A 19068-nucleotide genomic window follows, 5' to 3' on the forward strand; every position below is an offset into this window, starting at 1 on the left:
CGGGGCAGGAGGCAAAACAGGGTTTAAATACACTGGGGAGGGGCAGCTGATTGGACACAGCAGGGAACAATGAAGGACAGGAAGTGCAGAGGACACAAGAAGCGAGGACTTTCAACATAAAACAGGAACTACAAAACATCAGGACAACAAGCCCCAGAGCCCACGCAGGACGTCCAGCTGCCGCCCGACTCTCAGGCGGATTATTTTATTTATTCCCTCATGAGTCACACTCGGCCCCCTGAAGTCGTCCGGCTGTTCTTCTCGGTCTTCTGGGCCACGAGGACCCAGAAGACCGAGAGAGAGCGAGAGAGAGAGAGAGAGAGAGAAAGGGCCTCTGTGCCCTGAACCCAGCCTGCCAGGCCGTGGGCGTATCGCCTCCCACCGGCGGCGTCTACCGAGCTAACCGCTGCAGGCGACGGCTCGTTAGAGCGACGGCCGGCTGGAGAGACGAGATGTGCTGCAGAGCCTCGGAGGAAGGTCTGCCTCTGCAGAGAAACAATAAAGTTGTAATTTGACAGTGAAATGCCCTACCTGGAAGACTTTCAGGTATTCTTTCCTTCTCTTTTTTTTAAACCAACGCTCAAGGTTGTCTTTTTAAATTGCTTTTATTTTCAGCTTTCTATTCCTGTGCAGTCCTCGTAGTTCCATGCAGCTCTTTTTCCAGGCTTTTTATCTCTTTCCTGTATTTCTTCTTCCATTTATCCCTTGCTCTGTTCTCTACCTCGCTCCGTTTGTATTTTAACTACCTTTCTCATAAAAGCCTTTCTGAATTATTATCGCCTTTTTGTTGTTGTTTTATCGCCGTGCTTCGTTGTGAAGCCCTGCGCCGCGAGCGCGACGAGCTTGTTGCGTTTAAAGCGGCGACTTGTTGCCCGTTTCCTGTTCCTGCAGCACGAGAACATCAGCTGTGCGTGAACACCACAACGCATTCATTTCTAAAAGCCTCTCAGACCCGAAAGACAACGCAACGGAGCGACAAAGGTACATTCAGGAACACAGAGGAACCGCAGTACAATCCCACACCGGGGCAGGAGACAGAACAGGGTAGAAACACCCTGGGGGAGGGGCAGCAGGGCAGGAAGTGCAGGAACACAGAGGACACGAGAGGACCTTCAACATTAAACAGGAACACAAAGGAGAGCGCTGTGAACCGGCACAGTTTGCTGCTCCTCGGGGCTGATTGTTTGACACGTTGAATTTGTGTGCGCGCCGCAAATCGCAGGCGTCGCTGATGCGCTACTGTAATCTCAACCCTGCGAGAGGCTCGAGGCGGCGCTGCAGGCGACGCCCGGCGTGCAAATAGCTGCCTCTTTAAAGCGTTCTGCTCTAAACCGACACGAGCGTCTCGAGTGGAGGGAGGGGGGGTTCAGATCCGCTCGCAGAAGGAACGAGGACGCTTTCCCGCCACTGCGATCAGTTCGTAATTACACGAACCCGCCGAAGAATTCCTCGCGAGGAGCCGGCAGAGAGCGAGGGATGAGACGGAGGAGGCCTCGCCTGCATGGTCGGCGCTATTAGAGGAGAAATGGACCCGGTGATGGTTCTCTGTGGAGGCTGAGGAGAGAGCTGCACACAGGGGGAGGGAGGGAGGGAGTACAGGAGCAAGTAATTGGGATGCAGGTCAGAGTGCTGCAGGTGCACCGCTGACAATGGATGTGTCAGGCGGTGCATGCTCCTGGTGGAGGAGGTGGAGGACATCGTGCACCTACACACTCTGTACTAAAGATGTCAGAGATGCACACACATGTAACTCCCGTGTGTCTCTCTCTCTCCATCCTGAGGCGTAATGCAGCGTTTAGTATCGGGGGTTTTATTTCTACTTCATATTTCTCAGAGAAAATATAACGAGGTTATCACGCCGGCGCTAAGGGGAACACAGTTTTCGGTGCGTCCAGAGCACTTTGCAGCCGAAGGGGAGGGAGGAAAAAATAAATCAATGCAGCCATCTGTAACGCGAGACCGTTAGCGAGAGACCTCGCCGCCGCCGCCGCCGCCGATGATGAAGGCCGCCGCGCCGCGTTGTTCTCCGCGAGGCCTCGAGTCAAAAGACGCTGAAACACAAAAAGAAAGAGACTCAGAGAGACTCCGGCGTCCGTCGCTAAAGTTTACCGCGTCCTGTCGGCTCCGGCTGTGAGATCCTCGGCTCCTGTGTCTCTTCACGGCGAGCTTCACGGATACCTCGACGAAGACTCTTCTGCTATCAGGTGTTTTTGGTTATTTCTCTGAAACGCCGGTGGAGTTGAAATCGCAGTCTGTTTACCAGATGGAAAGAAGAAGAAAAAAGAGGTCGGTCAGGTTCCCTTTGTGAGCTTATCCACACTCTCCCCTCCCACGCCGCTGTGTGGCTCTCCTGGTCAAATATCTGATTTTTGTGAGTCATAGCTAGCCTCCGTACCCGCGGAGAAACACGCCGCTCGCCTTAAAATACACTCGCGTTGAGGCCGGAGCACCCGGGGGAGCGGCGTGGTGCGAGGAGAGAAGGGGGGAGGTGGGCGTAAAAGAAGGAGACGGTGGAGGTGGAAGGTCGCGTTGGATACAGGATTATGAAAGCGTTACCTTCTGTCACGTAACACAGAGTCCACATGTGGGGACGGTGAGTCCTGCGGAGGGAATGAAAAGAAAGAAAGCGCCGCTTTCTGCAGGGTGTTCACATCCTCCATCCCTCAAGTCAGGGATTATATATATATATATATATATATAGAAATACACATATATGCCCTTTTCACAGCGAGTCAAGGCAGGGTAAAGGTGTAACATAACATGGGTTAAGGACCCAGGTGCGTTCAGGTGGGTCAGGACTCTGCTGTTCCACGCGGCTCACTGGAGGGGCCTTTACACACTTAATACAACAGAAGCATAATTGATATAATTAATCAATTACACCTGTGTTCAGCGCGCCGTGACGAGTGAAGAGAGACTGTTCTCTGAGCGGCGGCCACGTGGTGGAGGATGCTGCAGGTCTGCACATCCTCCACCCCTCAAGTCAGGGATTACTTCCTCGTTACTGAGACTATTGACCTCAAAGAGGCTGCAGTAGATGTTATAATTAGTCAAGTGACCATCTGTATGTGAAAGGTGTCGCTCGGCTCTTTTAGCGTCTTTTAGCTGTTTTTTTTTCTTTTTTCCTGCTCAAAAATTCACTATGTATCTTCCTGACTAGCTGGTGAACACAGTTAGCGACTAGCTGGTGAACACAGTTAGCGACTAGCTGGTGAACACAGTTAGCGACTAGCTGGTGAACACAGTTAGCGACTAGCTGGTGAACACAGTTAGCGACTAGCTGGTGAACTCAATTAGCGACTAGCTGGTGAACTCAGTTAGCGACTACCTGGTGAACACAGTTAGCGACTAGCTGGTGAACACAGTTAGCGACTAGCTGGTTAACACAGTTAGCGACTAGCTGGTGAACTCAATTAGCGACTAGCTGGTGAACGCAGTTAGCGACTAGCTGGTTAACGCAGTTAGCGACTAGCTGGTGAACACAGTTAGCGACTAGCTGGTGAACACAGTTAGCGACTAGCTGGTGAACTCAATTAGCGACTCGCTGGTGAACGCAGTTAGCGACTAGCTGGTGAACTCAATTAGCGACTAGCTGGTGAACTCAGTTAGCGACTAGCTGGTGAACACAGTTAGCGACTACCTGGTGAACACAGTTAGCGACTAGCTGGTGAACACAGTTAGCGACTAGCTGGTGAACTCAGTTAGCGACTAGCTGGTGAACACAGTTAGCGACTAGCTGGTGAACACAGTTAGCGACTAGCTGGTGAACTTAGTTAGCGACTAGCTGGTGAACACAGTTAGCGACTAGCTGGTGAACTTAGTTAGCGACTAGCTGGTGAACACAGTTAGCGACTAGCTGGTGAACACAGTTAGCGACTAGCTGGTGAACGCGGTTAGCGACTAGCTGGTTAACACGGTTAGCGACTAGCTGGTGAACTCAATTAGCGACTAGCTGGTGAACTCAGTTAGCGACTAGCTGGTTAACACAATTAGCGACTAGCTGGTGAACACAGTTAGCGACTAGCTGGTGAACTCAGTTAGCGACTAGCTGGTGAACACAGTTAGCGACTAGCTGGTGAACACAGTTAGCGACTAGCTGGTGAACACAGTTAGCGACTAGCTGGTGAACTCAGTGGGGACCAAAAGCGGAGCTAAAAGAGAGTTAGCATCGGACATGCGCTCCTCTGTGCTGGCTGTGTGCACGAGCAGCTGATTGCTGTGCACATTTGCACAAACAACTTTATGTTGTTTGCAGGATATTGCACAAAAAAATCAATTCATGCAAGTCTAAACAAATGCTTTTCATTCAAATACAAATCATGTTTTTGTTGCCAAAAGCACATTTTGTTGGAGAAATCAATTAAATGAACATTACACGGACGTGATTTTGCAGATAAATTGTTGACGAAAGCCATAAAAACATAATCCTGGAGGCATTTCTGTTCCAATAAGAAGTTAAAGAGCCGACAAAAAAAAAGGAAAAGGTGCACAGCGAGGAAGAGAAAGTCTTGTGGGAAGCGAGCAACCGATTGTCTCGGCTCAGTGGGGGGGGGGGGGGGGGGGGGCTCTCAGGGCAGGAAGTGTCTGCTGATCATCTGCGTGGGAGTGTCTGTATGAAGACAGATGACAGGGGGAGGGAGAAGGAGAGAGGGAGGGAGGGAGGGAAGGAGGGAGGACGCACAGGAAGACGAGCTCGTCTCTCTGGAGGCGGAGAACAGCGGAGCGAGGACTGAAGTCACAGGTTGCACGAGGCCTCGGCGATGAGTGAGGGACACAGATGGGCAGGAAGGGAGGCGGAGAGAGAGCGACAGGGAGAGGGAGGGAAAGCTGTCACCCTCCCCTCCCCCCCTGCCCTCGCTCCCTCCCTCCCTCGCTCCCTCCCTCCCTCCCCTCCTGCCTCCTCGGCGGTGTTGGCAGTGCCCTGCTCTGGTGAGGAGAGATTACCAAAGCCCAGCCCGAGGATGCATGTATGGACACAGTCATTACCTCGTCTGCCCCGCCAACAAATGGCGCCGCTGTCTGGGCACGAAACCCGATTCCACCCGCGCCGCCCCGACAAGAACCGCTTCCCTATTTTGTTCGTGGGGCGATGGAGCGTTTGCTGTTTTTACGGCGCGGCAAATGAATGAATATGTATCCCAGCGTGAGTTCATTTTCAAAATGGCTCCCCGGCCGGTCCATATGAGCCCACTCGCAGTGTGTGTGTGTGTGTGAGTGTGTGTCATTGTGCCGGTGTCACGACGACAATCTGTGCATTGGCGTGGGGCCACCGGCGGCACGGCGGGGGTCAAGTCGGGTCTTGTCAGAAACCCTCGCTGTCGTTTCCGCGACAAAAAACCTTGCACAAAAAAAAAAACCCTAGCCGATGTGGAGATGTACTTAGGAGCTAACCATGCAGCAAATGGAGGCGCGCGGGATTCCTGCAGCAGGGAAACTCGCCGCCGGGGCTCGGCCTGGCTCGGCCTCGGCCCTCGCCACCCCAGTTAAAGCCGTTCATGGGGAACGCCACGACGGGCCGCCGCTCGCAGCTGCTTTGCTCTCTCTCGGGTTTAATGGACGCCAAAGAAGAAGCTCAAGTGTGTTTTTGTTTTCGTGCTTCTGGTCCGGGCGCCGCTCCGCTCGGCCGTGCAGAGGCAGCCTGTCTCTTCGTATCTTGCAGATTTCCCTCCTCTCGGGTTGAAAGATGGCCGCCGTCGTTGCCCCCGACCGAGTCGAGTCGTGTCGCCATATGCCGCTCATCCCCCCCCCCCCCCCCGCCTGGTCGGATGACATTTTATTTTTCCGTCGGGTCGGGCCAGCGCCGCCTGACTTCGGCCTCGTCGGAGTCGTCACCTCGATGCGTTTTTTTTTACAAAAAAAGCAGAAACATCACGGTCTCTCACCTTTTATCCTCGCGGGCCGCCACTTGTGTGAAAAGGCACCGGGGCGGGGGGGGGGGGGGGGGGGGGGGAGGCCACGGCGCTCTAATTAACTTCACCTGGCATTCCCACTTACCGGGAACGCGTCTTGACCTTTACGCGACCTCGCTCGCTCGCCTCTCTTCTTAAACACCCGGGTTCAAACCCTCGTTTAATGTCAGTAAGCAGATTACTCACCGGCGCTCCAGCACATCCCCCGCCTCCTCTCCCCCTCCTCTTCACCTTCTTCACTCTTCAGCAACACGTTTTTTATTCAGGGCGGCCGCGGCACTTTGTGGCGGTGAATCAATAAAACAGTGTCCCCTCCCTCCCTCACCCCCTCACCCCCTCACCCTTAACAGACCTCTGTGTTTTCCCTCCATCGATCCCGTCAGCACAGATGCATTCTGGAGCCGGCGAGGCGATTCCCCTCTGAAAACCTCTCTGACGGGAACGGCAGGTGCCGGGCGTCAACTTTGGGTCCTGCGATGCCGAAAGAGGGCGTCGCCAATCATCCTCGCTTTCACCTCGTCACATTATCGACGCGGAGGAGACGCATTCGTATACAGATGAAGGATTAAGAGTAAATAATCCTTCATCTCTTCTCGTTCCAAGCTGATTATTCACCTCAGAATGATTGATAAAATAACAGCTCGCCCTATTATCTCTGCAAAATGGGGAAATTAAAAATCTATTGCAATTTGTCGCAACGAGAGCTCACGTACTTGAAAATAACACATTTAGGGAATCAATCACGCAACCGTGAAAAAGCGACGGAGCTGAACTTTTTTTGTCGTAATCCAAAGGAGGAAAAGACGCCATCGAGCTCGGGAGGGTTTGGACTCAAGAAGGTTAAATGACTCGCTGCACTTGATGCTGGAGGCCGTCATCTGCCGGAGAGACGCTGTCAGCTCCTCCTCAGCGTTGTTAGTCAGTCCTTCATCCGAGCACCTCGACCTTTTCTCAACACGAGGTTTTAGCGAGGAGGAGGATGATGATGAAGGTAATTACAGAAAAAAAAACAGAAAAACAGGTTTGGGATTCCTGAATGAGATGAGAGCAACAGGGTGTCAAAGCGAGAGCGTCGGCCATCTTTAACGGGCCCCTGCAGCAACAGAGAAGAAAAGACTCGTTGCAGCAGCTTTCAATCCCATCTGTGGGGGGGAGGAGGAGGGAGGAGGGGGGAGGAGGGAGGAGGGGGGGGGTGGGACGCAGTTCAACAAACCTGTAACGCCTCCTGGCTGCGTTTCTACAGCCGCCCTGCTCGAATACATTGCCCATCAAACGTTTCAAATAGACGCTTTGCTTCGCGGAGGAGAAGAAGAGTCTCTTTCTCTTCTTTAAATGCAAATCACCGCCCCGCTGTTGCTTTTCCATTACTTTGCGGCGCTGCCTGTTTGACCCGCCGCACCCTCATCTGCAAGTGATTCAACGTGCGGCAGCGCAGCAGCATAACCCACCTGTGAATTTGTTTAATTGCATCACTGATTTGGTGTTTGGAGGATGGAGGAGGAGGAGGAAGGAGGAGGAAGGCGGAGGTGGAGTTGAAAACATATTGAGTCGTCTCGAGCTCGCCTCCTCAATTTGTCGGCTTTTATGCGGGTTTGACCCCTTTTAGGTTGTGGGGTCGAAGCTATAACTCACACTCTGCGAGTTGAAGGAATCCCATCAGCGAGCCGCCGTGTGTCCTCATCCCCCCCCCCCCCCCCCCCCCCAAGGCATCCGGCTGCTTTTTGATCACTCTTAACAGGAATGGATGGCACTCATACGGCGCTCACATTAGACTGTGTGATGAGGTTCAAGACCAGAAATGAAGCGCCGGCTCTGCTTGTGCGTCCGCCGGGAAGTCACTTTAAAAAAAAACCCTGAACGCAGCTGTTGATGGAAGACGTTTGGGTCTTTATCGGGAAACGACCCCACGACCTCACGCTGCATCCCTTTGGCGACCGACTCACTTTGTACGTTTTCTTTTTGATGCAGTCAGACTGATGGAGCCTCCTTCCTTTAGCCTGGAGCCACGTCAGTGGCAGAAAGACGCCGCCGCCGAGGTGCTTTAAACTTTCATTATGTCTAATGACCACCAGGGGGCGACTCCTGTGGTTGTATAGAAGTCTATGCTTCATGTGTTAAAGCTTCATTCTCTCTCCTGACCACCAGGGGGCGACTCCTCTGGTTGTATAGAAGTCTATGCTTCATGTGTTAAAGCTTCATTCTCTCTCCTGACCACCAGGGGGCGACTCCTCTGGTTGTATAGAAGTCTATGCTTCATGTGTTAAAGCTGCATTCTCTCTCCTGACCACCAGGGGGCGACTCCTCTGGTTGTATAGAAGTCTATGCTTCATGTGTTAAAGCTGCATTCTCTCTCCTGACCACCAGGGGGCGACTCCTCTGGTTGTATAGAAGTCTATGCTTCATATGTTGACGCTGCATTCTCTCTCCTGACCACCAGGGGGCGACTCCTCTGGTTGTATAGAAGTCTATGCTTCATGTGTTAAAGCTGAATTCTCTCTCCTGACCACCAGGGGGCGACTCCTCTGGTTGTATAGAAGTCTATGCTTCATGTGTTAAAGCTGCATTCTCTCTCCTGACCACCAGGGGGCGACTCCCCTGGTTGTATAGAAGTCTATGCTTCATGTGTTAAAGCTTCATTCTCTCTCCTGACCACCAGGGGGCGACTCCTCTGGTTGTATAGAAGTCTATGCTTCATGTGTTCAAGCTGCATTCTCTCTCCTGACCACCAGGGGGCGACTCCTCTGGTTGTATAGAAGTCTATGCTTCATGTGTTAAAGCTGCATTCTCTCTCCTGACCACCAGGGGTCGACTCCTCTGGTTGTATAGAAGTCTATGCTTCATGTGTTAAAGCTTCATTCTCTCTCCTGACCACCAGGGGGCGACTCCTCTGGTTGTATAGAAGTCTATGCTTCATGTGTTAAAGCTTCATTCTCTCTCCTGACCACCAGGGGGCGACTCCTCTGGTTGTATAGAAGTCTATGCTTCATGTGTTAAAGCTGCATTCTCTCTCCTGACCACCAGGGGGCGACTCCTCTGGTTGTATAGAAGTCTATGCTTCATGTGTTAAAGCTGCATTCTCTCTCCTGACCACCAGGGGGCGACTCCTCTGGTTGTATAGAAGTCTATGCTTCATGTGTTAAAGCTGCATTCTCTCTCCTGACCACCAGGGGGCGACTCCTCTGGTTGTATAGAAGTCTATGCTTCATGTGTTAAAGCTGCATTCTCTCTCCTGACCACCAGGGGGCGACTCCTCTGGTTGTATAGAAGTCTATGCTTCATGTGTTAAAGCTGAATTCTCTCTCCTGACCACCAGGGGGCGAGTCCAGAAACTCATTATTTTGTGATGATTAGTGAGCGTGAATGTTCTCACCAGCTAAAAACCCTCAATGTAAAAAAAAAAAGAAAGAATAAATTTAGGGGTTACAGGAACATTTGGGGAAGTGAATCTCTGGCATCTTTCTAAAGAACTCCATCTGTTATTCTTCATATAAATAAATATATATATATATATATATATATATATATATATATATATATATATATATATATATATATATATATTAAAGGTATTACTTCAATAAATTCACACATTTCCCTCAGAAATATGAATCAGGAATACCTGAACATTCTGTCTTGATCCAGCCCGTTTCCTCTTTGCGTGACACAAAAAATTTGATGAATCTACAACCTTTTTTTTTTTCCTCCAGCGTTTCCACCGCGCCTCCCTGTCGTCCTCGGCAGACAGCGACGCTCAGTCATCACCGTGTGACGGATCAAAGCGCGGAACGCCGGTCACATCGTAACCCCCCCCCTCTCCGTGTCTTTGAGCGAAGTCTTAAAAGCCGAGCATGAGACGCAACAGCAAGCTGGTTTCCTCAAAGGAGACGCGTTGTGCTCATTGCCGGGTTCCTACTTGTATTTTTGGGTTGCATGTAGGAGTCGTCTTCACTTGTAGTGCGGCTGCGACGTGGGTTTGACATGTTTTGGCAGAGATTCAAGATGTAAACAAGAGTACAAACGTTGTAGTGTAGCTCACCCCGTGTTCTGCACAGCTACTCCATGAAGGAGATGAAGCACGGCGGCTCATCACGCTACAAGCTTTGACAAGACACTCCTTATTTGGTTCATGTTTAACACTAATGTTAAAAAACCTCCAGAAACATGAAAGCATGTGAAGCAGCATCAACACAATGAGCTGTGTGGGAAACTCTGTGTGTGTTCTAACGTTACAAACGCTTTGGTTGTTTTTGTTGCATGTTCTTTGTCTGTTGTTTGCAACATGTGTCTTGGTTTCCTGTTTCAAGGCGAGGTGCTTTTATTTTGAAGGCAGAAAAACGGAGTAGAATCGGTAGCAGCGCGGTCCTGAGATCACTTTACAGGATGCACAGCAGTCTCAGAGAGAGCAACAGTCACACAACTTGTGTCGTCACACAACTTGTGTTTCCTCCTGACGACGCAGCGTCTGCAGGCTCTGGATGCGCCGCATCGACGCTCTGTAACGTGAAGCCTCCAAAAAATGCAGTTGACATAAAATAACACGTTAACGCATTTATAACATGCTAATCAGCGCTAATATTTATCGATTAGTGTTAAATATATATATATATATATATATATATATATATATATATATATATATATATATATATATATATATTTAAAAGGATGCGTGTAGAGTTAAAAGGTGAACGCCACCATGTGATGCTCTGTTGCAGATTGTAGCTTCAGCTAATTAGCATCTGTCGTCTCCTGACAGATCATAACAAACATAAAACAATAGCCAACAGTACAGGATGAACGACACAATACAACATGATATTATGTGGTGAAAAGAACACACAATACACACAATCCACACAATCCACAGCTCCAGTACAGCATGTTAGGAGTAAGTAATGAAAACCATAAAATGTGAGTAATAAAAGCATAATAATGTTGCTCAGCGGGTTCAGCGCTGACCAGTTCTGTTAAATTATATTCACTGAGATTAACGTTCATTTTGGAAATTATTAACTCAGAATAACGCGGGCAAATTATTCTTTTATTTGGCACCTTTTTAAAAGTGATGTAGATGTCTTGTGTATTATTATTATGCATGTGGGCAGCCTGCAGCGTTTCCTGCATAACAATGTGACCCGTGCAGCAGTGTCTTCACGGACTCAGCACGTCCACATGCATCTCACGCGTTACGATCAAAAAGACACGGAAAACCTGCTTTTGTACAAGACGGCGGCCATTATGGTTAATATTTTGGATTGGCTGCCGGCGGCTGGAGACAGGATCGTTTCCCAGCAGGAAGGGAAGTGTGAGCGCTAACAAGGCTCCGCTGCCAGTTCATGAAAAATAAAATAAAATAAAGTGCTGCAAAGACATTTCTGCAGCAGGTCTTCACTGACATGCCGGGAGCAGGAAGTGACAGCGCAGCACGTTGCCCAGGTAACAGACCCAATATAGGCCGTGTAAGATATCGCATTACGCAACGCGAGCGTATCTGCAGATGATCAATGGAGACGCTAATGTGAAATATACACAGAAAGAAATGTAGCGCTGGCTTGCCCTGCACGCTATCGTCTGTGTCGCAGGATATCAGCGGCAGCGTATGTAATATATAATACATCGCTCCATCGTTTATTCATGTTGTTCTTTGTGATGGAATATTTCTGTAAATGACAAACAGTATTCATAACCCGCGCGTATTAATATGTTATTATGCGGCTGCTATTTCACTTTCTATAAATAATTCAAGATGTTTTACTGTCGTACGCACAGATAACAGTTATTCTATGCAGTGAAACACAGAACTACAACAAAGTGAAGGTAAAACAAATAAACGCATAAAATATAAAATAAATTACAATATTGCACAAGAATGAAAACAGTATTGTTCATTATGCATTTAAGTAATATAAGTAATTAATAATTAAATAATGCATGTAAGTGTCGTAAAACCTGAATTATGTCTTGTTATGTAATTTATTCAGCTTGCTGGCGCAAATAACCTGATGCAGATGAAACATGTCGGCCTTAAAGGAACATTTTGATATTTTGGGATACAGGAAGTCCAGTAGATGTGTTCAGGAGATGGATGTTCCTCGTGTTCCTTATGTTCTATATGAAGTTACAGCTTCATTCAGCACATTTCTTTGCTAATCTAAGCTAACCAAAACGCCAGAAGTAGCTTTGTGTTTAGCGGTGAGAAGTTGAGCGTTTGATCGATCTCATCATCTTAACTCCCTGCAAGAAGGTTTCCTCAAAATATATCTGATCCCACATCTGTCACCCAGGCAAGCTTTGCCATTTCAGTTGTATAGCGACAGCGTCACGCCGTAAAAGAACAACAACACGCTAACTGGAGGAAACAATCAGCGCAAAATATATAAAACACACAACCGAGGGCTGCAACACTCACAAAATGGTAACGAACATCAGATTACAGCAGATTACAGGAGTCTTTTATCACCATGTGGTACCTCTGGCGATGAAATAAGTTTGCTGCTAGCATGCTAACGTTAGCGCCTTGTTAGCAAGCTACTGTAGCTAGCTAAACACAATGCCGCGCAGCTATTTTTATGTATTTATCCGCATTCCACTGTTATATATATATATATATATATATATATATATATATATATATATATATATATATATATATATATATATATATATGGCTCAGCTATTTTTATTGCCTGAAGCACGATAACAAACATCAGATTACAGCAGATTACAGGAGTCTTTTATCACCATGTGGTACCTCTGGTGATGAAAGAAGTTAGCTGCTAGCATGCTAACGTTAGCTCCTTGTTAGCATGCTTTTGTAGCTGGCTAAACATGATGTGCTCAGCTATTTTTATTGCCTGAAGCACGGTAACAAACATCAGATTACAGCAGATTACACAAGTCTTTTATCACCCTATGTTACCTCTGGTGATGAAATAAGTTTGCTGCTAGCATGCTAACGTTAGCGCCTCGTTAGCAAGCTACTGTAGCTAGCTAAACACAATGCCGCGCAGCTATTTTTATGTATTTATCCACATTCCACTGTTCGTTTAACGTACATATATATATGTAATATAATTTGGACAAAATGGCTGCTGCACAGACGCTTTTATTCCCCCCGTTCTCCCTGCTGAAGCCTCACTTTTGTCTTTTTAAAGGCTCGGTGTTTTGGGCGGTTGACAGCTTATAAACTTCTCTGTAGCTTCTTTACCGCGTCGCTTGATGCATCCAACCACACAGCAGCTTTCAGGCATTTTGCTTAGCAGCCAAAAAAAAGTCAAAGTCGTGAGGAGTGAACACCTTCACACGCCACGAAGTCGGCGCAGAGCGACTCGCCGTTCCCCCTTCAGACTCCAATGTGCTCCGTCTCTGTTGGCACGCCGGTGAAAAGGGCCTTGTGGTGAACAGGCAGCGATTTCCAACACACCGTGATTCAAAAGTCATATTTTTGGATGCTAAAATCTTCCCCTCCCACCTGTCTCCACTTCCAGATCCCGCAGATCAGCTACGCGTCCACGGCGCCGGAGCTGAGCGACGACCGGCGCTACGACTTCTTCTCGCGCGTGGTTCCCCCGGACTCCTTCCAGGCGCAGGCCATGGTGGACATCATCCGGGCCCTGGGCTGGACCTACGTCTCCACCGTCGCCTCGGAGGGCAGCTACGGGGAGAAGGGGGTGGAGGCCTTCACGCAGCTCTCCAAAGAAGCAGGTGAGGGGAGGTGACGGCGAGCTGGCCGCTCTTCCTGGGATCCCGTTGAAGCCCCACGGCGGCCATTACAGGAGTTACAGGAGTCTAATAACGGATGATAGACCCAGTATGTTAGTACCTGAAGAATCCCAATGCGGTCTTTTTTCTCCCTTATTTCTTCGACATTTTCCACTGTGCAATTCGATACCCAGCATGCCCCCAATCCGGCCATGTTCTGGCATAAAGAGTCTAACTTTTCCATTTTTAAACCAAACGACACAGTTCTTTGACTGAAACTCCTTCATAACACCCCAATGATTTGTTTTATTCTGCTTTTCGTTGCAGATTCTGATTCTTTAGGTCCTAATATTCCACTAAATACGTGTATTATATGTATGCGGGATGTCGTTAAGGCCAGTTTGACCAGGCACCTGTGGGAAATCTTGCTCATATCATGCTGGATGTTCATAGTTATGATCAAAATATGTTGTATTTGTTTAGTATTAGCGCTCATCTGGGGTTGAACAGCCCTCACTAAGGCCTCTAAAGGTTACGTAAACCTTTTCACCAGAGTGAAACACTTTTTGCATTTCCAATTCATCGTAAAAATCTGCTTTTGGCGGATGAATTATTGATCAGTCCAGTGGGTTGTGGGGAGTGTTGCTGTACATGTAGACGGAGGCCTCGGCCTGTGAGCGCGTCGCTGTGTGCACCTAAACACACCCGAATGGAACCGATCAGCTTTTGTTGCTGTTTTTCCGCCTGAAAGAGGAGCGAGAACGTTCTGGCAACTGGTCGCTTTTGTTTTATACTCTGTCTTTTTCTGTTCCACTCAAGCTGATGTTTGTTTATTTCATCTCTTTTATCTGCTCGTGAGCGTGCGGGGCTCTGGGGATGAGGATGAGGATGATGATGGTCAGTCAGTTCAATCCACTCTGGTCTGGTTGTGTGTACGAAGCAAATATTTCGTCTTTCAAAGAAAAGGCAGCGTGCTCTGTTTGGCGAGCGTCTCCAGACGTTTCCCTCAGAACCAGATGAGTGAACGGAGAGCGATGAATCACTTGAACGAGCGCCAGACGCAAAGCTATCGCCTCCTCTCGCTGGGTCCTGTCATGACACGCTAACGCTGATTGTGTAAAGTGGCGAAGAACCCTTTCCAGGTTACCGCGGCTCGGCTGTTAGCTTTGCGTCTGTGTGTGTGAGAGGTTAGGAAAGGTTGAAGAGTATTCACAGCGGTCTGCGTTCAGAGACGGGGCTTTGGCTCGTGTAAATTGTGCACATGCTCGACTCCGCTGCTTCTTTTTTTTTTTTACATTTTCCACCCCGATGGCGGCGGCGGGTACGTGTGGATCAGCGGCCGCTGCTCGGTGCGGCGGGTCGGTGAAACCGTGCGGTTAACCATCCGCCGCCGCCGCGTTCCTGCGGACGCGAGGACGGGGAAGCGCGCTCGTTTAACCACGAGCGCAACCATGTTCACTCACGCCGCCGCGGTCGGGACGCCAACGGTTTGTTTTCTTCTTCTTGTATTTCAAAAAAGAAAAAGACGAATTCAAGACTCAAAATGGTGTTTTTGGAAACGTGGAAGTGAACTCAAAAGCTGCAGAGCAACACGTTGTTCCTAAATGAAGCACTTTCCTTCAAGATGAACCTTTTTCTAAAGTAGTTCTTCAATTCGTCCCTTATTAGGACCTATTAAAATGCAAATGTTTATTAATATTATTTTTATTATTTGCACTCTTTGTGCAGGGAAAAGAGGTGCGTGGGTTAAACCTACACTTTTTAAAAATGTCCACACCTCTCTGACTCAGCGGAAATACCAACCTGATCAGAAAAAAGTCAAAGAAATGAGCTCGCTAGCGCCCCCTCTGGTTGTGAAAGACCAACTTAGATTTTCCGCCATTTTGAATTTTGTGAAAAACACTTTATCTCCAACTCCTCCTGAACGCTGGGTCTGATTCTTTCAACACTTTCTGTGGATCTTTATTGGTTCAATGCGATGAAATGTCGCTTCAAACCTTCTTGATATCTCATTGCGTTGAGAGGATATGAACCAATAAACCTCGTAGGGGCGTGGCTTAGCACGTCAATACATATGACGTCAACTCACCTGGCCGATCCTCACAAACTCTGCAGCACACGTCAACATATTGTCCCTCAACGTACGCAATTGTTTTCATACTTCATTTAACTTTTATCTGTAACCCCGAAACACGAGGAGCGCTAACGATGTCCGACCGGCGCCGACCAGAAGTGCGTTATTATTCCATCAGCGTGCGGCGCCATCGCTCATTAATTTGCGTGGACGGAGAAGGAGGAAGTGTCTTGTGTGGAAGACGCGTCCTGGAAGTTTCCATTCATCTCCTGTCGCTCGTGATGTTTCTGGTGTTTGTGTGTTTTTTTTCCTGATGCAAAGAGCAGTAAACACGGCGCTATTATTATGATTCTTGAACCCCCTACACGGGGAGTATGAATTATCCGCCATTGTCGCTGTTGACTCATCCTATTACGACTGAGCCGCACTCCACTTTGCAATATTTTGCATTCGCATACAGACGGGAATTATTTCCTCTAAAAGAAGAAGACAGAAAAGCCTTTGGTTACCCACAGGCATCTTATCTTTAATAAACACATTAATTATGCAACAGCGTAACTGTACGTTCATCCAGCGCTTCTGCAGCCGCAGATTGAATTGAACACCCTGGTGGATGCGGAAGAGAGAGAATAGCTGGAAAATATACTCTCAAAAACTCAACAACAACATTTCTCCGGCTGGGTGTTGTTTTTCGCTGCTGATCCCTGAGACTCTCTCCGCCGCTTGGCTGCAGCGAAATGTCAGATGCATTAGCCGGGTTCTCGCTTCACAACTTCAAGGAGGACCCGTCCAGCGGACTAATGCAGTACGGCTGCCATCACCCCGAGCCCAGGCTGGAGCGCCGGTCAGCCCGTATTGATCGCTCTTCTTCTTTTTTTCCACCTATTGTTTCTCTCTCTCTCTCCCGCTAAGCCAGCGTCCCCGTCCTGCACCTTCATCCCGGCTGAAAGCTGCCGGAGATTAATCTCCTCGCTATATGTTCTTTCTTCTCTTCTCTCTCTGTGTCTGCCTGGGATCCGGCCAGAGCGATGGAGCTCAGTCTTCACATTTGATAAAAAGACATTTGAGGAGTGGGGGGGGGGGGGTATATATATATAAAAAACCTCCCACAAAGTATCGCTGTGGAATTGATTGCAGCTAAGTTGGCGACACGCTGCGCTCTCAGATCTAGTCGGAGCTGTGAGGGAAGAGAAGAGATGCTATCTGCCGCTTAAGAATAGCTCTTTAGATCCAGCAGGAGGAGGCGGACCGAGAGGCAGCTCCTGCTTTTCAATTCACTCCGGTTTGTGTAGCCCAAAATCACAAATACACAATTTACCTTTACAGTCTGAACACATGACGTCCTGCACCAGGAGCTCACATCGGACCACAAACAACTCCCCAAATAAAGACCGAAAAAACTATAATGAGCAGGATACACATGTACATATAATGAGTAGTATACACATGTACATATAATGAGTAGTATACACATGTACATATAATGAGTAGTATACACATGTACATATAATGAGTAGTATACACATGTACATATAATGAGTAGTATACACATGTACATATAATGAGTAGTCTACACATGTATATATAATGAGTAGTATACACATGTACATATAATGAGTATATACACATGTACATATAATGAGTAGTATACACATGTACATATAATGAGTAGTATACACATGTACATATAATGAGTAGTATACACATGTACATATAATGAGTAGTATACACATGTACATATAGTGAGTAGTATACACATGTACATATAGTGAGTAGTATACACATGTACATATAGTGAGTAGTATACACATGTACATATAGTGAGTAGTATACACATGTATATATAATGAGTCCCAGACCGGCACAGATGTGGAATATGAATGTCAAACGCACGTCAGCCCATTTTGATGTGGGAGGCTGCAGATAGCAGGGGGGAGGGGGTGAGGAGAGGGAGGAGGGGGGAGGAGGGGGAGGAGGGGGGAGGAGGGGGAGGAGAGGGGGGGGATCAGCCTTCTGACTGCCGAGGTGATAAATATAATTATGGATCCCCCGTGGGGTTCGGGGCCTGCATGGCGTCCAGCAGGAGGGGGGGGGGGGGGGGGGGGGGGTCGGCTCCATCAAGAGCCTCTCATTTAAAAAGGGATTTGTACTTCACGAAAGCAAAAACCGGCGACGCTGGATTCCTCTGGCCCCGGAGTGCAGCCGCAGAGCCTGGAGGCCTCGAGGATGAATAATTGAAGCCGTCATAATGCAGCGCGCATGACCTATGGCACTCGCAGAGACACGCAGGGGGAAGTCCTCAAGAGGGCCTGATGAATTTAGCCGTCGCGATCATTTAATCATCACTTAGCTGTCTTTGATGTATGAATCAAATGTGGAGCAGGTGGAGGTGGAGGTGGAGGTGGAGGGGGGGGGGTGATATTATGTTGGAGGTGAATAAAGTGCAGCTAAAAATGTCAGCCGCACAAAACTCCCTCTCATGGATTCAAGACAAACGGCCTCTCCGCTTCCTGTCTGGATTCTCCGAGAGGCAGCAGCTCATCCGTCTGGAACGAGGTGACCGCGGCTCAGTCAGAGGGTCGGCGGTTCGAGCCCCGGCTCCGCTAGTCCACGTCGATGCGTCTCTCGGAAAGCTTCTTCATGAAGCTTTCTGTCACGCCGTTCTGAAACGCAGCTCTTATTTTACATCATTAGAGGACGGATTGTCTTTGACTCCTCCAGTTAAACGTGAGAACTGACAATAAATATTGTTGGATCAGACAGCCGGCTGCTCTACAGCGCGATCGCAGGTGTTCTCATGTTCAGGCCTCTGAAGCCAGAAGGTCGACCCCGTGACCCTCTGACCCCGTGACCCTCTGACCCCGTGACCCCGTGACCCCGTGACCCCGTGTGAGGAGAGGAGCTCTCTCTCTCTCCCGAGCCTCACACATCTCCATCCGAGACGGGCTCTTCTCTCACAGCCCTCAGTTTGAGTCCGGGACACTCAGAGGTCCAAACCGCCGGCGCAGCACGGCATTCTGGGAAGTGAAGATACGGCGCTCTCCGGCCTGACGACCCGTCCGACGAGTTGATTCTGCAGCCTTTCAATAATTCAGCCGGTGCTGAGCAGCTGCCGGCCGGCGCCTTCGGGCGTTTCTGCCCCTCGTCTTCCTCAAAGGTGGAGATCCTCTTCGTCTTCATCGGCGGCTCCGTCTGTATTACTGCACCGACCCGAGTCTCTCTTCACGGCTGCTTCACCACTTCAACTCCTCACTCGAGCCTGCAGGTTCTCTTTTTTTTTGTTGCTCATAATGAATTATATATATATATATATATATATATATATATATATATATATATATATATATATATATATATATATATATATATGAATATATATGGGGC

General features: G+C 48.6%; 1 protein-coding gene across 1 annotated transcript in view; it reads left to right on the forward strand.

The window, feature by feature from the left end:
- LOC137800529 (metabotropic glutamate receptor 7-like) overlaps positions 1 to 19068 on the forward strand; it is a 68193-nt gene that overhangs the window by 16500 nt on the left and 32625 nt on the right. Inside the window, exon 2 of the mRNA XM_068597765.1 lies at positions 13397 to 13613. Coding sequence (XP_068453866.1) covers positions 13397 to 13613 — 217 coding nt within the window. The remainder of the gene's footprint in view (positions 1 to 13396; positions 13614 to 19068) is intronic.

The sequence above is a fragment of the Clinocottus analis genome, unplaced genomic scaffold (genome assembly GCF_023055335.1).
Source record: "Clinocottus analis isolate CAN_PGR_092001 unplaced genomic scaffold, fCliAna1.0.p SCAF_4, whole genome shotgun sequence".
In the NCBI taxonomy this organism is placed as follows: Eukaryota; Metazoa; Chordata; class Actinopteri; order Perciformes; family Cottidae; genus Clinocottus; species Clinocottus analis.